The following is a 21047-nucleotide window of genomic DNA, read 5'->3' on the forward strand; positions in this document are numbered from 1 at the left end:
CCGAGACTGCGCTGCTCACACTGAACACAAGTGTGAGCCACTGCCAGCCTGTCTTCGCACAGCAGCATCAAACACCCGCAGGGGATTGCCAACTCAAAGCATGAGCCTGCCCATCCGCAACACCCAGCCTTCTCTTTGAGACTCGCCATCAGCCTCCTGCATTGCTCTCCTTGCTCCTCACATCCCTCTCCAATGCTAATGGGATTCTTGGCACACAACCTGAGAAGATACACCTTCAGTGGCACTAATCTGGGACTGTATCCGACTCACGCTCCATCGTGGTCAGCCTTTGACTTTGACCTGGTCCAGCATGACTAGATGACCACATTTGGCTCTTTGTGCCTTCATGCTCTATTTTACACTTACATCTTTACAAATTCATAACTCCTGTTCTATTGATTGGATTTTGGACATTTTGGTCTTGTTTTATGTATTATATTGTGCTCTATTTTCCTAAACTGGTGTGGGATCTTTTGGTGTGGTGGTTCCTCCATTCCACTGTTTGAAGTGTTGCACAAATACTTTACACATTGCCTCTAAGTTAAGACTGATTGCTCTGTGCCGAGCTACCAAGGGGTAGAGCTCAAGTTAATTTGGGGTTTGCTTGTGCCTTACCTGACACGATTTGTGGTTGCTTCTTGACCAGGACTCACACCCTAGTCAACCAGTAACCTAATTTCTCACATTTACTAAGGAGGCAAGGCAACCTCAAGGGTAGCACCGTCTCTCTGGGTATGTTATTGCGCACATGAGGTGGCAGCAATGTGAGTGGGGATGAACGTAATTCATGAATGGGGACATGCTAGTACATAATTCTGGACTGAATTTCATTTTGCATAGTGGCCCACATCCAATATGGAAAGACTAACCATATGGCATTCCAGACTACTTGTTTAAAAACACTGGAAAGATGAAACATAAGGATCTCTGGTCATGTATGACTGGTAAACTAAAGCCACATGCTTGGCTCCAATACTCTGGACTATCAATCCTACAAATGGCAAACTATCAATCCAATGCTACCAGCAAAATAATCACTGCCATGGATATCATTTTTAATGTATTTTATTGAAGTCAATAAGGTAGTGTGATCTACTTTGAAAAAACACTTTGCTGCAAGATAAATTATGAATTTATGAAATTGCTTTTTAATACTTAAGATAAGATAAGATATAATAACATCAAATAGCATTGCAAAACATAACATAACATGTATTTTTATAGAGCATGTTTACCCTGGATGGTGTCCTGGAGTTAAATAACAGATGTTTATGTTAATCATTATATAGAGGGAGGGTGACAAAATAATTATTTTTCATATTTTACCTTAATATAATGTTATTATTATTGATCACACTGGATTCATGAAGATCATACAAATGTTGTAGATTTTCTGAAGACCTAATTAATCAATCTAAGAGGCTCTTATTCTGGGCTCTTATGCTGCAACTCCTCACCAGAGAACAAATAAGTAGAAACTAGTTGTAGAGAAGTTGGCATTAGTTTCCATTTCTTATATATGCTTTGTTGCAATGTACTCGATGATACATGATTGTGGATAATCAATTCTAATTATTTTCTCTTCTTCCTAGTATATAATTTCTGGAGCATTGTCTGTTGCTGCAGAGAGACATGGCACCCGGAGCCTGGTGAGTTAAAATACATACTAGAACTTGCCCTTAGCAAAGATGAAGAATTCCCTGGTTCCACATGGGCATTTTGCAAACATGGGAAATAATTCTCTAGCCATTTGCAAGTCTCTTAGAGGCAAAGGTTTGTTGTTGAATTTGCATTCACAAAAGAATGTAACCGCCATCTCTATGCAGCACTTCAGTATTTTCATTTGAAAAAATGTACTTTCCCACAGAAGATATTTTGGACCCTATTTAGAGTTTAGCTGATAGGATACTCCATCATAACTGGTGGATATATCGTCCACCGTATTTCAAGTGCTGCATGATACACTGCACTTGATATATATGGGGGGTATAAAGAATACTCATTAGTCTCTTCAGAGGCGTGGGTTCGAATCCCACCGCTGCCACCAATGTTAGAACTGGGGGTTTCTAGTTGGCAATGGCTTGCACCTTTGTCCAAATATGTACCCTTGCTTCTAGTCAGGGTAAGGGGGGTACATTCCCAAATTACACCTGCTCAACCCTGTGGTAGCTTGGCACAAGAAGGAAGGCTATTCTCAGAGGGGAAACAACCTTTACAACGCAACTTTTACAACGCACTACCATTACAACAACACTTTTACAACGCAAGATCCATTACATCGCATGCCATTACAACGCAACCATTACAACACATGACACTACAACGCATACCATCACAACACATAGTACCCTTACAGTATCCAACATTTACCCTACTGTTGCACCCCCTGGAGTTAGAATAGTAATTTTTACCCCTACACTATCCAACACTTACCCTACTGTTGCATCCCCTGGAGTTAGAATAGTAATTTTTACCCCTACACTATCCAACACTTACCCTACTGTTGCACCCCCCTGGAGTTAGAATAGTAATTTTACCCCTACACTATCCAATACTTACCATACATGCAATGTAATGGTATGTGTTGTAATGGTATGCGTGGTAAAGGTAGTATGCGTTGTAATAGAATGCGTTGTAAAGGTAGTTTTTAAAAATGTGTTGTAATGGCATGTGACGTAATGGAATGCGTTGTAATGGATGTCGCGTTGTAAAAAAAGCGTTGTAAAGGTATGCGTTGTAAAAGTATGCGTTGCAACGTCATACATCCTCTCAGAGGTAGTGTATAAACATACAGTAATACAGTGAAAACTCTACAGATGGACAAAACACAGATTTTATAAAAATAAGTATTCTTTATATAAACTTAACACAAGACCCAAACGACAAAAATCCACAATATAGTATTAAGAAAATGACTTTAAGATGGTAGAAATACCGTAGCTCAAAGATGATGGTAAATGGGACACGTTTCTCAAAAGTACCTTTGGATGCTTCACGCAAATTAAACAAAAGGTTTGTAGGAAGAACGATGCATCAGTTCCTTGCTTCGGGGGAGGTGATGTGTCTGTTCCTCAGTGCTTGCAAAAAGTAGGCAATGCGTCTGTTCCTTACCGAAGAGAAGGTGATGTGTCGATCTCGTGGTGCGTACCAATTGCGATGCGACAAGCTGGCCCCTCAATGCGATGCGACGATCCGGTGCGATGGGACAAGATGGCGTCTTTGATGCGATGACGTGAAGGCGATGCGTGCACGCCCGGCGGCCGTGCGGCGTACTCTGTAACTTCAATGCCGCAACAGGCCCAGCGACACGCTTCTCCGGTGATGCGACGGCGACCCTTGTGGTGGCGACACGCCTCTCCGGGGATGCGACGCCAAACAACGGCAACGGAGACACGCTTCTCCGGTGATGCCACGGCAACCCTTGCGGTGGCAACACGCTTCCCCGATGATGTGACAGCAACAGCTGCGGATGCAACACCCTTCTTCTCGTTGAGTCGCACTTCCAGCTCCCAACAACACGCAGGCTTCTGCAGACAGAATTCCCGGGAAGGAAATTCAGGGGGGAGCTGGTGCTGAAGTTTTGTATCCCTGAGACTTCAGCAGGAGGCAAGCACAGTTCAAGCCCTTGGAGATTGTTCTTCAAGATGATGAAAGTTGCAATAAAAGTCTTTCTCCTTTCCTTGGCAATAAAGAATACCACTGCAGGCCAACCCCAGAAAGCAACACACTGGCACAGGGGCAGTCCAAATTCCTGCAGATTCTCTGGTTCTTCTCCTTGGCAAGAGGTCCGTCTTGATGTCCAGGAGTGACCTAAAGGCTATGGGTCTGGGTCCCAATATTTATATTAGTAAATCCTTTGTCCTCTGAGGGCAGAGGGTGCCTGTACCTACCCAGAACCAGTTCTGTGCAGCTTCCTGGCAGGAGCTGGAGACAGCATTGTTGAAAGCAGACCTGGCCCAGGTAGCTGAAAGGAAATCTCCTCCGCCTACTCTCTATTCTATGACTCCTCAGAGGAGTGAAAGGAAATCTCCCCCCCCCCCCCCCCACTCTCTGTGCATCCAAGGTCCTATTCAGCCCATCCCTGACTCATAAGACTGCTGGAGCCCAAGCCCTCCTGTCACTCAGCAAACCATACATGCAATACACAACCTAGCAGAGGTAGGCTGGATGGTTAGGTCAGAAAATACCTACTTTCTAAAAGTGGTATTTTCAGATACAGAATGTTAAAACCAACTTTAATAAAAGATGTATTTTATCATTCTGAGTTCAGGCATATTAAATTCATTTTTCTACCATGTTCCCTGGGTGAGTTAGGATTATAAGATGTTATAATCAAACTGCCCATTCTGGCCTATGGGGAAAGGTAGCCTTGCAATAGTGAGAAACAAAATTGGCTGTAATTCACTATCAGGACATCCCACACACATCAGGGCATGTCCTACCTTTCACATACAATGCACACTGCCCTCGGGCCTACCTTAGGGGTGTCTAACATGTAGAAAAGGGAAGGTTTAGGGACTGGTAAGTGGGGCACTTACCAAGTCGACATGGCAGTACTAGACTACACACAGGCTTTGCAATGGCGGGCCTAAGACACATTTTACAAGCTGCTTCTGTGGGTGGCACAATCAGAGCTGCAAGCCCACTAGCAGCATTTGATCTTCAGGCCCTGGGCACACATGGTGCACTGTACTAGGGTCTGACAAGTAAATCAAGTAAGCCAATTATGGAGTCACTAATACATTACATCAATTTACAATAGGGAGCACTTGCACTATGGCACTGAATAGCAGTGGCAAAGTGCCCAAAGCATCTAAACCAGCAAAATATATTAACAACAGAGGAGACAACAGCGAAAAAAGGAAGGGAGACTCACACCAATGGTACCAGGTCTAACAGGGGGTTTATCTGCCACAATTGTGATGGAGCATCTAGTCTGCCAAATTGAAACTGAGGCCATTTGTAATATTCGGATTCCATCACTGCACCTCCCAGGGTCTATCTGTCAATCTGCCTTTTGGGAAACAAATTTGATTATATTACTCTTGGCTTCCTACTGAATTCCAAGAGTAAGCTAGGAGTAAGTCAGAGGTTCATGTGAAATCCTAGAGTAGCACAAAGGTAAGTCATACCTACTCATTAAAAAGTCTTTGGGAAATCAGGTCCAGTGGGCCCAAATTCAAAGAAACGGTATGGCTTGATAGTCCAACATGTTCTCCCCACAAAAATAGATTCCTTTAGAGACAAAGCACTCCAATAAATCACAAATCTGCTCATGAAGATAGAAAAGATACAACACACCACATTTCAACTGTGCCTCCTTGCCATAGAAATACTGTTAATTTTTCACATGCTTGTCTTCCTCATAAATTAGATCATCACATCCCCCAACATGATGTTATCTTAAAAGCCGACTATCAAACTAAGAATTAGAACACAACACACTGTCAACCGTAACTACCTTTAAGCAAGACTCTGAACCCACTCTGCTATTCTTATGCTCTGAACCTAACAATATGTCTGTGTATGTATGCAATGTTTTAATATATCAGGTACCTAGCTGAGTAGCAACAGCATGCTATTCAATAATGGTAGGCTCAACCTGTCATTTGGGACATATAGAAACCCCCCCCATAATCTGCAGAACAGGGGGCTCCTTTTAGTGGTGGATACACAGATGGATCATAAGATCTCCATCCGGGTAAACTGTCCTGAGGATAAACAGATAATTTCCATATAGAAACATATAATTGACATTCCGAATTCCTGGAGATGGTTGGGTAGCCGTCTTGAATAGACAAGGATAGACACAGCCCAGCTTCTGTCCACCTAGGGCATCTGTTGACCTACCAATCGGCATAGTTTTATTTTTTGAATTACATTTTCTATTGTTTTCACTGAAGAGAAAAACAACAGTTATAGAAACAACAGCCATCTTCTACCATGGCACAGATAGGGTCAGCATATATAAACCAAAACCATGGCAGTATCATGCCCAAATCACACACTTTCCTGTACAGAGCATAGAATAGCTGAGTGGTCCCAGAAACTCCATAGAAACAAAATCAGTCCTCATCCATGGCAGTAGACTCCCCATCTTCCATTGAGGAGTGCAGTTGAGAGCCCTCGGGGTCCATGAAGCAGGCCAAGAGAGAGTTCCTCCCACACTCCCAGGTCTTCCCAAGCATTATCATCATGTTTGCATTGCTTCAGATGTACTTCCTCAGCCACTGCCCATTCTGTCACATCCGCCACCCATTGCTCCTCATTAGGACCTGACATGTGATTGATACCCACTGCTTAGCCAGGAGCAGCAACTGGTGCAAAAATGTAAAGGCCAGTTTCTGGCCCTTCTGCTGACAGATGTCACCCAACAGGCAAACAGCAGGGTCTGTAGCAACTGGTATCCGCACCACTATCCTTAGCCGAGCCAGTAATAGCAAACAAAATGCACAACCTCTGGGCAGGCCCACTCTAAATACAAAAAAGAGGCACGGGGCCTGACATCTAGGACAAAGAACCAGCTTACTGGTGTCCTTTTTATGTAGAAGCACTAGCGTGACATATGTGCAGTGTAAAAAATGAAAATATATATGCTTCAATCTGGCATAGCTCGAAACACACTTTACTAATGCACAAATTCTTTCCTATTTCTCCAAGTTGTATTCCTATGTCACTATAGGCTGCCCGGAAAAGAAACAGAACTTGCAACCAATCAGCTGTCATGGCTTTATATAGGAGAGAGACCAGGTGTTGACACCCGTCCAGTTCCATCTAGGCCTGAAAAGTGTGTGACGTGCTAGGGGCCGCAGGGAACGTAGGCCATATTTCCCTGATTATGGCTATAACTCTAGCATGTTGCAAGAACTGACCCTATAAGAATAATATCCTGTGCCACTTTGATTTTTGCATTAAAGAATGGAGACCGGAGAACGCATTCATAACAGCGATTGCCTCTGAAGAAGAAAGATAGACTTTCGAAACGTGTCAGGCGGATCGCGTTCTGGCTGTTTGATTTAAACTACAAACTGAACCTGCTTGTACCCTGAATTAGAGGCTTGCCACCTTAGTGCGTGTTTGAGTGCTGCTCACCTGGTGGGATTGGCAATGGAGGGTTGATGTTGGGCGGCGACCCAGCCGTCGAGCCTGCAGCACCCCGTGAAGAGAGGGGGGCCATGCGGCGGAGCAGATGTTGAGCCGTGAAATGGGAACACACACTTGGGATTGAAATCAGGCGCTGTTTGCGGTGGCCCATCTATGGGCTTGAAATATTTAACAGAAATTAATGCACCATCTCAGGTTGTAATTACCGGGACTACATTATCCACAATGCCGAGGGTCATTGGACCGGTCCATCAGTGTGCAAGATTTTGGCAATAAAGAATGAAGACCGGAGCACACATTCATTACAGCGATTGCCTCTGAAGAAGAAAGATCGACTTTCGAAACGCGCCAGGTGGATCACGTTCTGGCTGTTTGATTGAAACTACAAACTGAACCTGCTTGCACCCTGAATTAAAGGTTTGCCACCTTAGTGCGTGTTCGAGTGCTGCTCACCTGGGTGGGATTGGCAATGGAGAGTTGATATATATATATATATATATATATATATATATATATATATATATTACCTACTGGCGGTCGCCAGTAGGTATATATAGTTAGGATTTTTTCCCTATGGGATTTTTGAAAATTCTATGTCTAATAACTTTGGCGTTTGTGGACGGAATTGGCTGAAATTTTCTGGAAAATGGAACATTTTGTTTCTGAGCAGCCCCTGGAAATTTGGGGGGGGTTCGTCAAGGGGGGGCCGAGAAAAAAGGGGGGTCCCAAAACGTGTTTTTAACATTGAGTTTTCCATAGGGCGGTTGGCCTCACTTTTAGGCCGAACGGCTGAAAGGATTTCCACGAAACTTGGCAAAATTGTAGGGACTGGTAGCCCGATGTGCCTTTGCTAGGTCTCAATATATGTGCTTCAGTGGATTTTGAGAAATTAACGTTCAAAAAAAGATATATATCTGTAACAGCGGACCAGGCAGCGCTCCGCGTTACGGAGCTTTGTGAAGCGAAGCTGATTGGTTCTCCGGCGTCTGTAAACATTCCAAACAGTCCGTAGCGGCCGCCATCTTGTCTCTCGGTAGGATCGAGAGACAAGAGGAGGCCAAAGCGAAGGGGCAAATGACCATAAGGGGGCATAGTAGATGCTCCCTGACCCTCTAGGTTTGATGTGGAGGTTTTAAAAGGGCCCCGCCGGGCAAAAAAAAATAAAATAATAATAATCGAACGGCTGAATGGATTTGCACGAAACTTGGCAAAATTGTAGGGACTGGTAGCCCGATGTGCCTTTGCTAGGTCTCAAAATATGTGCTCCAGTGGATTTGGAGAAATTAACGTTCAAAAAAAGATATATATCTGTAACAGCGCTCCGCTTCGCGTACTTTTCGCGTAACGGAGCTTTGCGAAGCTGATTGGTTCTCCGGCGTCTGTAAACATTGCAAACAGTCCGTAGCGGCCGCCATCTTGTTTCTCGGTAGGATCGAGAGACAAGAGGAGGCCAAAGCGAAGGGGCAAATGACCATAAGGGGGCATAGTAGATCCTCCTTGACCTCTTAGGTTTGATGTGGAGGTTTTAAAAGGGCCCCGCGGGGCAAAAAAAAAAATAATAATATTAATCGAACGGCTGAATGGATTTGCACGAAACTTGGCAAAATTGTAGGGACTGGTAGCTCGATGTGCCTTTGCTAGGTCTCAATATATGTGCTTCAGTGGATTTTGAGAAATTAACGTTAAAAAAAAGATATATATCTGTAACAGCGCTCCGCTTCGCGGAGATAAAATTATCTCTGTATTACCTAGCTGTTGCTAACACCAGTTAGCGACCGCTAGTAGGAGATAGCGACCATCTTGGGCCCCACTTTGCATGTCAGTGATATTTATCACTAATGACATGCAAAGTGGGCATGCCAAGATGTTAGCGACTGGAAACAGTCGCTAACATCGCTATCTCCTATTACCAACTTTTGGAGATATTCGCGCTAAGCGCGAATATCTCCAAAAGCTACCACCTGCCCTGAGCAGTTCTTAGCCATGTTATCCAATGGGAGGTGGATAGCATGGCTAAGAGCATTAGCTCGGTAATGCATGAATATCGCTGAGTTTTCAGCGATAGTAATGCATTGCGGTCGTTTTTTATCGCATTTTCGATAAACCTTGATAATAGCAAGGTTTATCTGCGATAATTTCTGACGATGCTTAGCGGTAAAAAATTTGTTGCTAAGCATCGTTAGGGATAAATATCGCTTAACTTTGGTAATATGCCCCAACGTCTGTTAACGTTCGATTCGAAGGAAATCAGGAAGTGTTGAAAAACATTGTCTGCGCCATCTTGCCTTTTTTCAAATGCCACACTTTTGTCGTGCACGGCAGTCATTTTAGATGCCTTGACCAGACCCACTCTCTGCACGCTGTCGATCCTTAGCATGGCTCCCCACCCTCGCAAGCATCTCCCCCAGGCACTGGTCACCCCCGCTGTCTTATGCATGGGTAATAAACCTCCCCCCATCTGCGCTGCTCTTCCCTGAGAATCACACCCTGTGCCCGCCCGACACCTCCCTTTCGCCCTATTCACTACCGCACCCTCTGACACTCCTTTTCCTCTGTGTCCGATTGTCCAGGCCGGTCCTAGGCTATCATCTAGCCCTGCAGATGTAGTTTATGGCCCCAGCTGTAAAGAATCACCCCTCTTCAAAGGAGTTATAGTAGATCAAGGCCCACACTCGATGAGATCCGTCACAGCACACGCGTTCCTACTATCTGAAAACCATCCTGTATTGTGATTGGGGAGGGGACCGAGCCTGAAGCGGAAGATTCCAGGGATGACTCTTTGTACATCAAAGTTTTTACAATCATGTGTCACATTAAAAATATATAGCACTCCAACAAAGTAGTAAGATTATAAAACTTTAATAACTTATAAATATATACAACAAAACAAAAACAGTAAAAACATTTTTAGGGAAAAACAACAAAGTAGCGGTCGGCTGTGCGAATAGTCCCAACGCAGCACAACGTCCAGATTTCTGGACGGCACCCAGGTGATGTTGCCTGGGTGCCGCACTGATTTCGGCATCCGGCGTGGGGCGTCGCGGGGGGTGGGTCATCAGTAGCAAACTGTTGTGCGAATAGTTCCAAGGCAGCAGAACGATGGCACCAAGGTGATGTCCAGTAAGTTGCCGCACTGGTTTTGGTATCCTACAATGCTGCTCCGAATAACGGCGTGGGGCGCCCCGGGGGGGGGGGGGGAAGCGGCGTGTACGGGCCTCTCCAGGTGGAGTCTCGTCTGTTGTAGTGGGGCGCCCCTTTACCGTTTCAGTTGCCATTCCGTCCGCTTTTGGTCCACTGTGTCAAAAGCCGCAATTCAGCTGAGTTGCGCCCACTCTTGCGGTGCAGCGATAGGCGGCTGTCACAGGACTCTCAAAATGGCGGCAGGCTCTTTCCTTTTTGGGCCTGGTCCACTGAAATGGCCCTGGGACACCTTGGAAATCGGACGCTTGTCTGCTAGGTCTTGGACCCCATTCTCGAAAGCGTCCCCTCCGCCTTGAGGATTCAACAAAAGTTTTGGGGGCCCCCGACTCCTGCAGGCTTCTGGTGGGGAGCGGCTGCCATGATTGCTCGCGGCATGACCACGACGGAGCCACGAGATGGTGGTGCTTTCATGGTGACGCCAGCTTCAGTCTGAAACATCCAGAAACAAGGTGGGGCTTTCATTGTTTGGGAAAAAAAAAAAGTTTTCATCCAATGAATAGTGTTATTTTTAGGTCATATGGTCAAGCCTTCCATCATTAGGAAACCAAAAGTAAAATGAACCAATGAAAAGTTTTATAAACAAGTCACATGACCTGTTATGCGGCATAGGGTATAAAATGCGGAGAAAATACGTTGGCACGTGAGGCGGCGTCAGTAGCGGACCGATGTGCGAATAGGCCGAAGGCAACACAACGCGCCAAGATCCGGATGGCACCGAGGTGGTGTCCAGCAAGTTGCAGCACTGGTGTGGCCATCCTACAATGCTGAAAGTCGGCGTGGGGCGCCCCGTTGGCCTGTGAGTTCGCGTCAGTAGCGGACCGATGTGCGAATAGGCCGAAGGCAGCACAACGTGCCAAGATCCGGATGGCACCGAGGTGGTGTCTAGTAAGTTGCCGCACTGGTGTGGCCATCCTACAATGTTGAAAGTCGGCGTGGGGCGCCCCGTTGGCCTGTGAGATGGCGTCAGTAGCGGACCGATGTGCGAATGGGGCCAAAGGCAGCGAAACAATATTTTCTGAATAGAAGACACCACAAGGCGCTGAGATGCCAAGATCCGGATGGCACCGAGGTGGTGTCTAGCAAGTTGTGGCACTGGTGTGGCCATCCTACAATGGTAAAAGTCGGCGTGGGGCGCCCTGTTGGCCTGTGAGATGGTGTCAGTAGCGGACCGATGTGCGAATGGGGCCAAAGGCAGCGCAACAATATTTTCTGACTAGAAGACACCACAAGGCGCTGAGATGCCAAGATCCGGATGGCACCGAGGTGATGTCTAGCAAGTTGCTGTACTGGTGTGGCCATCCTACAATGCTGAAACTCGGCGTGGGGCGCCCCATTAGCCTGTGAGATGGCGTCAGTAGCGGACCGATGTGCGAATGGGACCAAAGGCAGCGCAACAATATTTTCTGAATAGAAGACACCACAAGGCGCTGAGATTCGGTTACCACCGAGGTGATGTCTAGCAAGTTGCCGCACTGGTGTGGCCATCCTACAATACTGCTCCGAATAACGGCGTGGGGTGCCCGAAGGGGGGGGGGGGAGGCGGCGTGAACGGGCCTTCCTAGGTGGAGGCTCGTCTGCTGTAGTGGGGCGCCCCTTTACCGTTTCAGTTGCCATTCAGCTGAGTTTCGGCCGCTCTTGATGCTACAGCGACAGGCGGCTGCAACAGGACTCTCAAAATGGCGGCCTGTTCTTTGGATTTGGGCCTGGTCCACTAAAATGGCCCTGGGACACCTTAGAACTCGGACGCTCGATTTTTTTTTCCTTTCCTCTACATGCAAAAAAAGGTAAATGCCCGGTACGTTACACGCTTCATCTGCCACGATGTACTCTCCAGAGGAACCGAAAAAAAATATAGTTATGGTAACTATACCATGCATCGTCATATGGAGAGGTGGCACCAATTAATTATAGTGCTGCATAAAAGAGAGATTTGGAGGAGAACCCCCGACCTGCCAGTACATTCATCAAAGAAGTGGCACTGACAGCATCAGAGGCAAGGGAAACGGTCCCAAATATTTAGAAGAACTTTGGAAAGATTAAAATGACATGTTTAGATTGTGGCAAATTAATTTCATGTGGACAGATGAGTGTTACTCTAATAAATACAGCATATGAACATCATCATAGTCGATGGTTGGTAGAGACATTTTGACTATATCCTGGACCTGCCCGTCCTCGCCCAAAATGGCGCCGGAATAAATGGGACTCGTAACTCCTTGTTGTGTACTGGTTGCAGAACCTTGAAATCACGAGATACGTATGCAGTTTTGAAGCACATGGCGGGCGGGGACGAGAATTGATTGAATATTTCGACATCCCTATTGATATTAAGTTCTGATGTGTTATTGATTACTGTACTATTGAAAGTTCGAATTAACGTCACCCATGGTACTTGCCCGCAAATGTATATCTAGATAATTTTATTGTAACTGGCCCTGTCGTATTTTAATTATAAAATGTACGTCCACCGATTCCGCAACTGTTAGACACCTTAGTTCTTGCAACCTAATGGCCCGCCCGTTACGTTCCTCTACAGTGTAAATGTCTACTCATCATATACGATTACAGTTTGCTCCGTGGCCGGCCCACGTGGTTATAGGCTCGTATTTGTATAATGAAATTTTCACAATAAAGGTTTTTAAAAGAAAACATGGTAGTGGTATATACATTGGTAAAGTTTTTAATAATAGTCACTGTTTTAGAATCATTAAAAGGCAAGTGAAATAAAGCAGACCAATTACATGAAGGGTAAAAGGTATAATACGCAGGAACGCAGTAAAGATAAATGGTCAAGGGCTGTTGTGTTTTCTACTCCTGCAACATAAAGTGATCGATAAGAATCTCATATTCAGGCGTATCGGCGACTAAGACAGCAGGTCGACCCTCTTTTGCTCAACGGCTCCGTCATGGGACGAAGAAACGCCCTTTTTCTCGAAAAAAGAATATATTTTACTTGCAGGACAGTTGTAAATTTTCCGGGAAAGTACATTAGCCTGGAACATTATAACATATATTTAAGAAAAAATAATGTTCGGAAGTAATAAAAAGCGTAATTTTTAGGTCATATGACCAAGCCTTTCATCATTAGAATAAGAAAAGTAAAATGAACCAATGAAAAGTTTTATTAACAAGTCACATGACCTGTTATGCTTACGTTACGCGCTGCGCGTCGCGCCCCGGATGACTTCCGGATGCGCTAACGCGGCGCGTCATATGACGCATTACGCGACAACGCAGGTCCAGAATATAGTCAAAATGTCTCCACCAACCAGCGGTCGGAACACAACCCCTTTCAGCAGGCTAAATAGTTCTGTTAAATGACAACAGAAGGGACAGGCAACAAGAACCATCAGTCAAAGAGGGGAGGGCTAGTTCTTCTCTACCGGGTTACATTGGGGCGCTACCGGAACTGATCGAATTGGTAGTCTACAGTGTTTCTGGATGTTTCAGACTGAAGCTGGGGTTAGCATGAGAGCACCACCATTTCGTAGCTCCGTCGTGGCCATTCCGCGAGCAATCATGGCAGCCGCTCTTTATCGTTATTTTGGGCGGGGTGGGTGGCGGAGCCGAGCTGTATTGCAGCCATCATGGTGTGGAGTTCAGTTCATCTCACTAGTTTCGTATTTGTCATGAGGGGTTGTTCCTAATGTTTCTATTTTAGCGAGGTCAAAAAGAGATCCCATTAGTGGCCTACTGATTTTGCTCGATTCCTTTTGTTTTTTTACACGATTTTTCGTTATCTGCAAAGACTAAACAGAGTATTGCGACTCTGTGTATGTTTGTAAATAGAGAATGAACCAAAGAGAACCACTTCTAAAACAGTAAATGCTTGGATAACAATCAATCAAATGGAGAGAGAAGCAGGCACGACGTATTACAACGGGGGCAAAGACCTGCGTTAACTACCTTTCACTATCTGCAAAGAGAGAGTACTCCTAATAGAAATGAGGGGGGGGCAGCATTCAAAGCAGATCAGTGTGCATAAACACGAAAATGTTTTTACTTACCACGTACTTGACATTCGACAGCTTATGATATTTGCTATTAAAAAACCATTGAAATTCACTGAAAAAACCATAGGTTATAGACCATATATAGTTAGGAATTAGCATTTACAAAACCTTGAAAATTCACTGAAAAAACCATAGGTTATAGACCATATATAGTTAGGAATTAGCATTTACAAAACCTTGAAAATTCACTGAAAAAACCATAGGTTATAGACCATATATCGTTAGGAATTAGCATTTAAAAAACCTTATTTTACCCACACAAAACCATTGAAATTCCATATATAGTTAGTTGCACTAACTATATATCGCGCACCCGCAATCCACTGCTGATGATGTCACATATTACATCATTCATGACATGGTCAGTGACATCACTGATGACATCTCAAATGACATCACTGATGAGATCACTGATGACATCTCATTTGACATCACTGACCACATCACTGATGATATCATTCATGTGACAATACAATGCATCTCCGCACATTTTAATATAACCTCTGTTTCACCCAGTATTAAATACAGAGTATAATTTTTGAAACCATTGACACACCAATACTAGTTACTACATACGCACTCACTGATTCCTACGTCTACACACACCTTCACTCATTCACCCATACAATCATTCATACATACAATCACTCATCTTTACAACACTATCATATGCACTCATACACCTATACAGACACTCACAGTCTGCCACTCATCCATGGAGTTACTCACTCACCTAGTCAGTCATGTAAAGAATCAATGACACTTCCATTTTCTTGTCTATACAGTTAAACATAGAGCACCTTACATTTTCAAACATATACTAACACATACTTACCTTCTTATACAATCATTGATACAAGTACACATTGATCTGCACAGAGTCACACACCTCCCAGCCAGCCAAACACACACTCAGTCTCCCATACAAATACTTGGGCAATCAATCAATAACCCATATAGTTACTCATATAGCTACTGATCAACACATGCAGCAGTTTACAGAACAACAGACATAATGATGCACAAATTAAGACAGTTTAGTCACTAACCCATGCACTCAGTGAGACACATTTAATCACTCACTCATACAGTCAGTCATGCACCTGCTAAATCCTTCGTCCAGACACTTACACATCCACTCATTCTTCAATATGTAAGACATATTTAAACTTTACAGAAACAAAAAATCACTGGATGTTGTTATCAGTCATGTCATCAGTGATGTCATTTGAGATGTCATCAGTGATGTCATCAGTGATGTCACTGACCATGTCATGAATGATGTAATATGTGACATCATCAGCAGTGGATTGCGGGTGCGCGATATATAGTTAGTGCAACAAACTATATATGGAATTTCAATGGTTTTGTATGGGTAAAATAAGGTTTTTTAAATGCTAATTCCTAACGATATATGGTCTATAACCTATGGTTTTTTCAGTGAATTTTCAAGGTTTTGTAAATGCTAATTCCTAACTATATATGGTCTATAACCTATGGTTTTTTCAGTGAATTTTCAAGGTTTTGTAAATGCTAATTCCTAACTATATATGGTCTATAACCTATGGTTTTTCAGTGAATATATATATATATATATATATGTATTCACTGAAAAACCATAGGTTTCACACATGTTATAGTTAGCTGGACATTTTACTCATACAAAACCATTGAAATTCCCCCGTTATAGTTAGTTCTGCTAACTATAACTTGCGTGCCCGCAATGCACTGCTAATGACGTCACATATTACATCACTCATGAAATGGTCACTGACATCACTCATGACATCACTCATGACATCTCAAAAGACATCACTGATGACATCCCTGATGACGTCATCCCTGTGAAAGAGTGGCAGACCTCCTCTCACCCTAATATAACCTTTGATACACACATTCAAAAATAGAACCTAAAATTTTCCAAAAGAATGGAGATACCAATACCAGTTAGAACAACCTATTCAGTAATTCCAAAATCTACATACACATCCACTCATTCAGCAATAGTTCTATATAGTCACTCATACATGTACTCACTCATCATATGTACTCATTCACCTATACATCCTGTTACACACCTACACTTATACATAGAGTTATTCACACATATACTCACACATGCAAATAACATCTAACATCCATTTACTTGCATATACAGCTCTACACACACCACTACACGTATTTCTACAGAAACGTACACATACTTACTCTCTTAAACAATCAGTTATAGAAACACATAGTTATTTATACAGGAACTCTTCCGATCTGTCAATGTCATATATCTTTACTTATATACATCAATACTCACATATACTAGTTTAAAACATATGTACTTACTCATAAAGACACTATTGAGGCAGTCATTCACTCACTAACACACCCATACACACACTCATCCACCCATACAGTCCTGCACACATGCTGTCATCAAAACACATACAAACAGTGAGTCAGTCATTCCTGCATCTGTGCACTAAGTAATACCCCCCACCAAACCATACAGACACTCATTCTGATACTCAAAAAAACAACTAATAACCCATATAGGCACTCATGTAGCTACTCACTAACCCATGCAGCCACTTATACACAAAGTGAGACACTGATACAGATATTTACATATTTAAACATTACTCGCTAATACATATATTCACTAAGATATACTTAATAAGTCAGTTATACAGTCAATTGTATTAAAAAAACATTTAGACACTTATTTACCCATTTATTATTCCATCAACCTTTAGATATACATATATAAAAAACTATATATTTCTCAGAAATACACACATTCACTGGATGATGTCATCAGTGATGTCATTTGAGATGTCATCAGTGATGTCATGAGTGATGTCACTGACCATGTCATGAGTGATGTCATCAGCAGTGCATTGCGGGCGCGCGAGTTATAGTTAGCTGAACTAACTATAACGGGGGAATTTCAATGGTTTTGTATGAGTGAAATGTCCAGCTAACTATAACATGATCGCAGGGGAACGCACCGTACCCCTGCGATCATCGGGGCAAACTCTGCTTTTACGGCTGTTTTCAGCTCCCGTAGAAAAAGTGTCTTACGGTGTGTACCCAACATGAATCGTACTTGCCGGTACGGAAAAAGCAGCCGCGAACCGTACAGATGTCGCGTACAGCAGGTTCCGAGGGAGATTCGTAGGGGGATTTGATTCGTACGGTCCCTGTACGATTCGTACAGAGTCCAGCTCCTGGTACAAATCGTACTTCGTCATACGTACGGGGGACGTTGCAGGGTACGATTCGTACGGGAAAAACGCTCCGAACGGCAATTCGGAGCGCTTTTTACCGGATCGGAATCAACCCCTCAGTGTGATTCTAGACAAAACATTTAAAACCATACATTTTACCAAAACACATTTACTACACTAAAACGTTTAAGTGACTGAACACATTTCACGTATATAACTACTACATTTCAGTGGACAGCCCTGACTCATTTTGCAAATACATTTCCAATTTGCTGAATAATTTGTTTCCAACATTACATCCAAAAATGTGACACAATAGACCAAGAAAGAGGCCCATGGGGCTTGTAAATCTGCCCAAGAGTGTATGCAGCAGTCTATGTATACTGACTGGGGAATTATTAAGAGGGAGATATGATGAGAGAGGGAGGATTAAGAGGACAGAAGAAGGAGTATAAAAAGAAGGGGCAGTATTAGGAGACAGAGGAGACAATGAGGACAGAGGGCGACTAAGAGGACAGAAGGGACTATGAGAACAAGCAGCACTCTGAGGAAAGACAAGTGAGAATAAGGAAAGAGGAGAAATATCAGAAGAGAGGGGACAGTATAAGCAGAGAGAGGTAGACTGTGAGGAGAGACAGGAGAGATTATTGAAAAAGGGGCAAGTATAATTCCTTAATGTACACAGACGCTCAGTGTGATTCTAGAGAAAACATTTAAAACCATACATTTCACCAAAACACATTTACTACACTAAAACGTTTAAGTGACTGAACACATTCCTTGTATATAACTACTACATTTCAGTGGACAGCCCTGACTCATTTTGCAAATACATTTCCAATTCGCTGAATTATTTTTTGCCAACATTACATCCAAAAATGTGACACAATAGACCAAGAAAGAGGCCCATGGGGCTTGTAAATCTGCCCAAGAATGTATGCAGCAGTCTATGTATACTGACTGGGGAATTGTTAAGAGGGAGATACGATGAGAGAGGGAGGATTAAGAGGACAGAAGAGGGAGTATAAAAAGAAGGGGCAGTATTAGGAGACAGAGGAGACAATGAGGACAGAGGGTGACTAAGAGGACAGAAGGGACTATGAGAACAAGCAGCACTCTGAGGAAAGACAAGTGAGAATAAGGAAAGAGGAGAAATATCAGAAGAGAGGGGACAGTATAAGCAGAGAGAGGTAGACTGTGAGGAGAGACAGGAGAGATTATTGAAAAAGGGGCAAGTATAATTCCTTAATGTACACAGACGCTCAGTGTGATTCTAGAGAAAACATTTAAAACCATACATTTCACCAAAACACATTTACTACACTAAAACGTTTAAGTGACTGAACACATTCCTTGTATATAACTACTACATTTCAGTGGACAGCCCTGACTCATTTTGCAAATACATTTCCAATTCGCTGAATTATTTTTTGCCAACATTACATCCAAAAATGTGACATAATAGAACAAGAAAGAGGCCCAAGGGGCTTGTAAATCTGCCCAAGAGTGTATGCAGCAGTCTATGTATACTGACTGGGGAATTGTTAAGAGGGAGGTATGAGGAGAGAGGAAGGATTAAGAGGACAGAAGAGGGAGTATAAAAAGAAGGGGGAGTATTAGGAGACAGAGGAGACAATGAGGACAGAGGGCGACTAAGAGGACAGAAGGGACTATGAGAACAAGCAGCACTCTGAGGAAAGACAAGTGAGAATAAGGAAAGAGGAGAAATATCAGAAGAGAGGGGACAGTATAAGCAGAGAGAGGTAGACTGTGAGGAGAGACAGGAGAGATTATTGAAAAAGGGGCAAGTATAATTCCTTGATGTACACAGACGCTCAGTGTGATTCTAGACAAAAAATTTAAAACCATACATTTTACCAAAACACATTTACTACACTAAGGGCCAGATGTAGGTAGAAAATATTTACCGATTCTTAATTACCGAATTTTACCGATTCGGTAATTAAGAATCGGTAAATATGAAGGGTGGACATGTAGGTCCATCCAGATGTGTTTTTTACCGATTCGGTAAATATCTGTATTTACCGAATCGGTAAATACCGACCGGTGATGGTCCATTCATTCCTATGGGCTTTGGAGCCCATAGGAATGAATGGGGCATTACCGGTCGGTATTTACCGATTCGGTAAATACCGATTTTGACAAGGGTGCAGGGGGTGTCACTTTGACACCCTCTAGCACCCCCAAAAAAGGTTCGGGGGCAGATCTGCCTGTCATATGGCACAGGTGTGCATGCACACATGTGCATGCACACCTGAATTGGTATTTTACCATCAAATTGATTTTGATGGTAAAATACCGATTTTGTAGGCCTTGTGGGACTCAGAAGAGTCCCACCTACATATCAATTTTACCGATTCTGTAAATATACCGGTCGGTAAATTTACCGACCGGTATATTTACCGAATCGGTAAAATTACCGATTTGCCCTGTTTCCGTGCCCCTACATCTCAATAGCCAAATACCGGTCGGTAACGGCCGAATTCGGCCGTTACCGACCGGTATTTGGCTACCTACATCTGGCCCACAATCCTTTAAGTGACTGAACACATTCCAAGTATATAACTACTACATTTCAGTGGACAGCCCTGACACATTTTGCAAATACATTTCCAATTTGCTGCATTATTTTTTGCCAACATTACATCCAAAAATGTGACACAATAGAACTAGAAAGAGGGCTGAGGGGCTTGTAAATCTGCCCAAGAGTGTATGCAGCAGTCTATGTATACTGACTACAAAATTGTAGATTTAGAACACAAGCCTAATTCTAAACAAACAACACTATTAACTACTCTACAACTAAAAAAGTGATTGTACACATTCTATATTTTTTAGTTCTGCACTTTATTGCACAAAGGTGACTCACTAAACACATTAACTTACCAAATGATTTTATCACAATAGTTATCCAAACTCAGAATATGATTCTACAAACTTTACAAGGATAAACACATTACTCTTACTAAAAATAAAATGCACCACATACATTTCCTTACAAGTTATCAACTCACCTCTCAAACTGATTGGTAGATTAAGAAGAAAGCCACTCACACAGCAAATAGTCTTATACAGAATCTCTCTGCTTCAGTGCTTGCAGCAGAACCAAGAAATGGCACATTTTCCCTCTCAATTTACACATATACACACGTTAATAACAAATAAAGTTCCTTCACACAATAATTCTAAACCAAACACACATTTCTATTGGTTAAACATTTCCTGCTCTCTCTTTCAAATAGGAAAGCAGTTTGCTAGTCTGTCTTAAGTCTGTCTTAAGTCTGTCTTAAGTTTGTCTTAAGACAAATTTAAGACAAAATCCTAACTTCTGTGAATACCAAAAGTAGTAATTTCCTTCTGTGAATGCCAAAAGTAGTAAGTGCATTCTGTGATTACCAAAATAGTAGTAAGTTTAGGATTGAGTCTTAAGTTCATTCTGTGAATCGGGCCCTTAGACATTAAATGGATTGGACAGAGAGGGTTAAAG

General features: G+C 43.1%; 1 protein-coding gene across 3 annotated transcripts in view; it reads left to right on the forward strand.

Annotated features, from left to right (window-relative positions):
- The window catches only part of LOC144788733 (membrane-spanning 4-domains subfamily A member 4A-like), a 202561-nt gene that overhangs the window by 117734 nt on the left and 63780 nt on the right, over positions 1 to 21047 (forward strand). For all 3 annotated transcript variants that reach the window (XM_078665348.1, XM_078665349.1, XM_078665350.1), the window contains one exon: positions 1593 to 1649. In XM_078665348.1, the coding sequence (XP_078521474.1) occupies positions 1593 to 1649 (57 nt within the window). The remainder of the gene's footprint in view (positions 1 to 1592; positions 1650 to 21047) is intronic.

The sequence above is a fragment of the Lissotriton helveticus genome, chromosome 1_1 (genome assembly GCF_964261635.1).
Source record: "Lissotriton helveticus chromosome 1_1, aLisHel1.1, whole genome shotgun sequence".
NCBI classification, from domain to species: domain Eukaryota; kingdom Metazoa; phylum Chordata; class Amphibia; order Caudata; family Salamandridae; genus Lissotriton; species Lissotriton helveticus.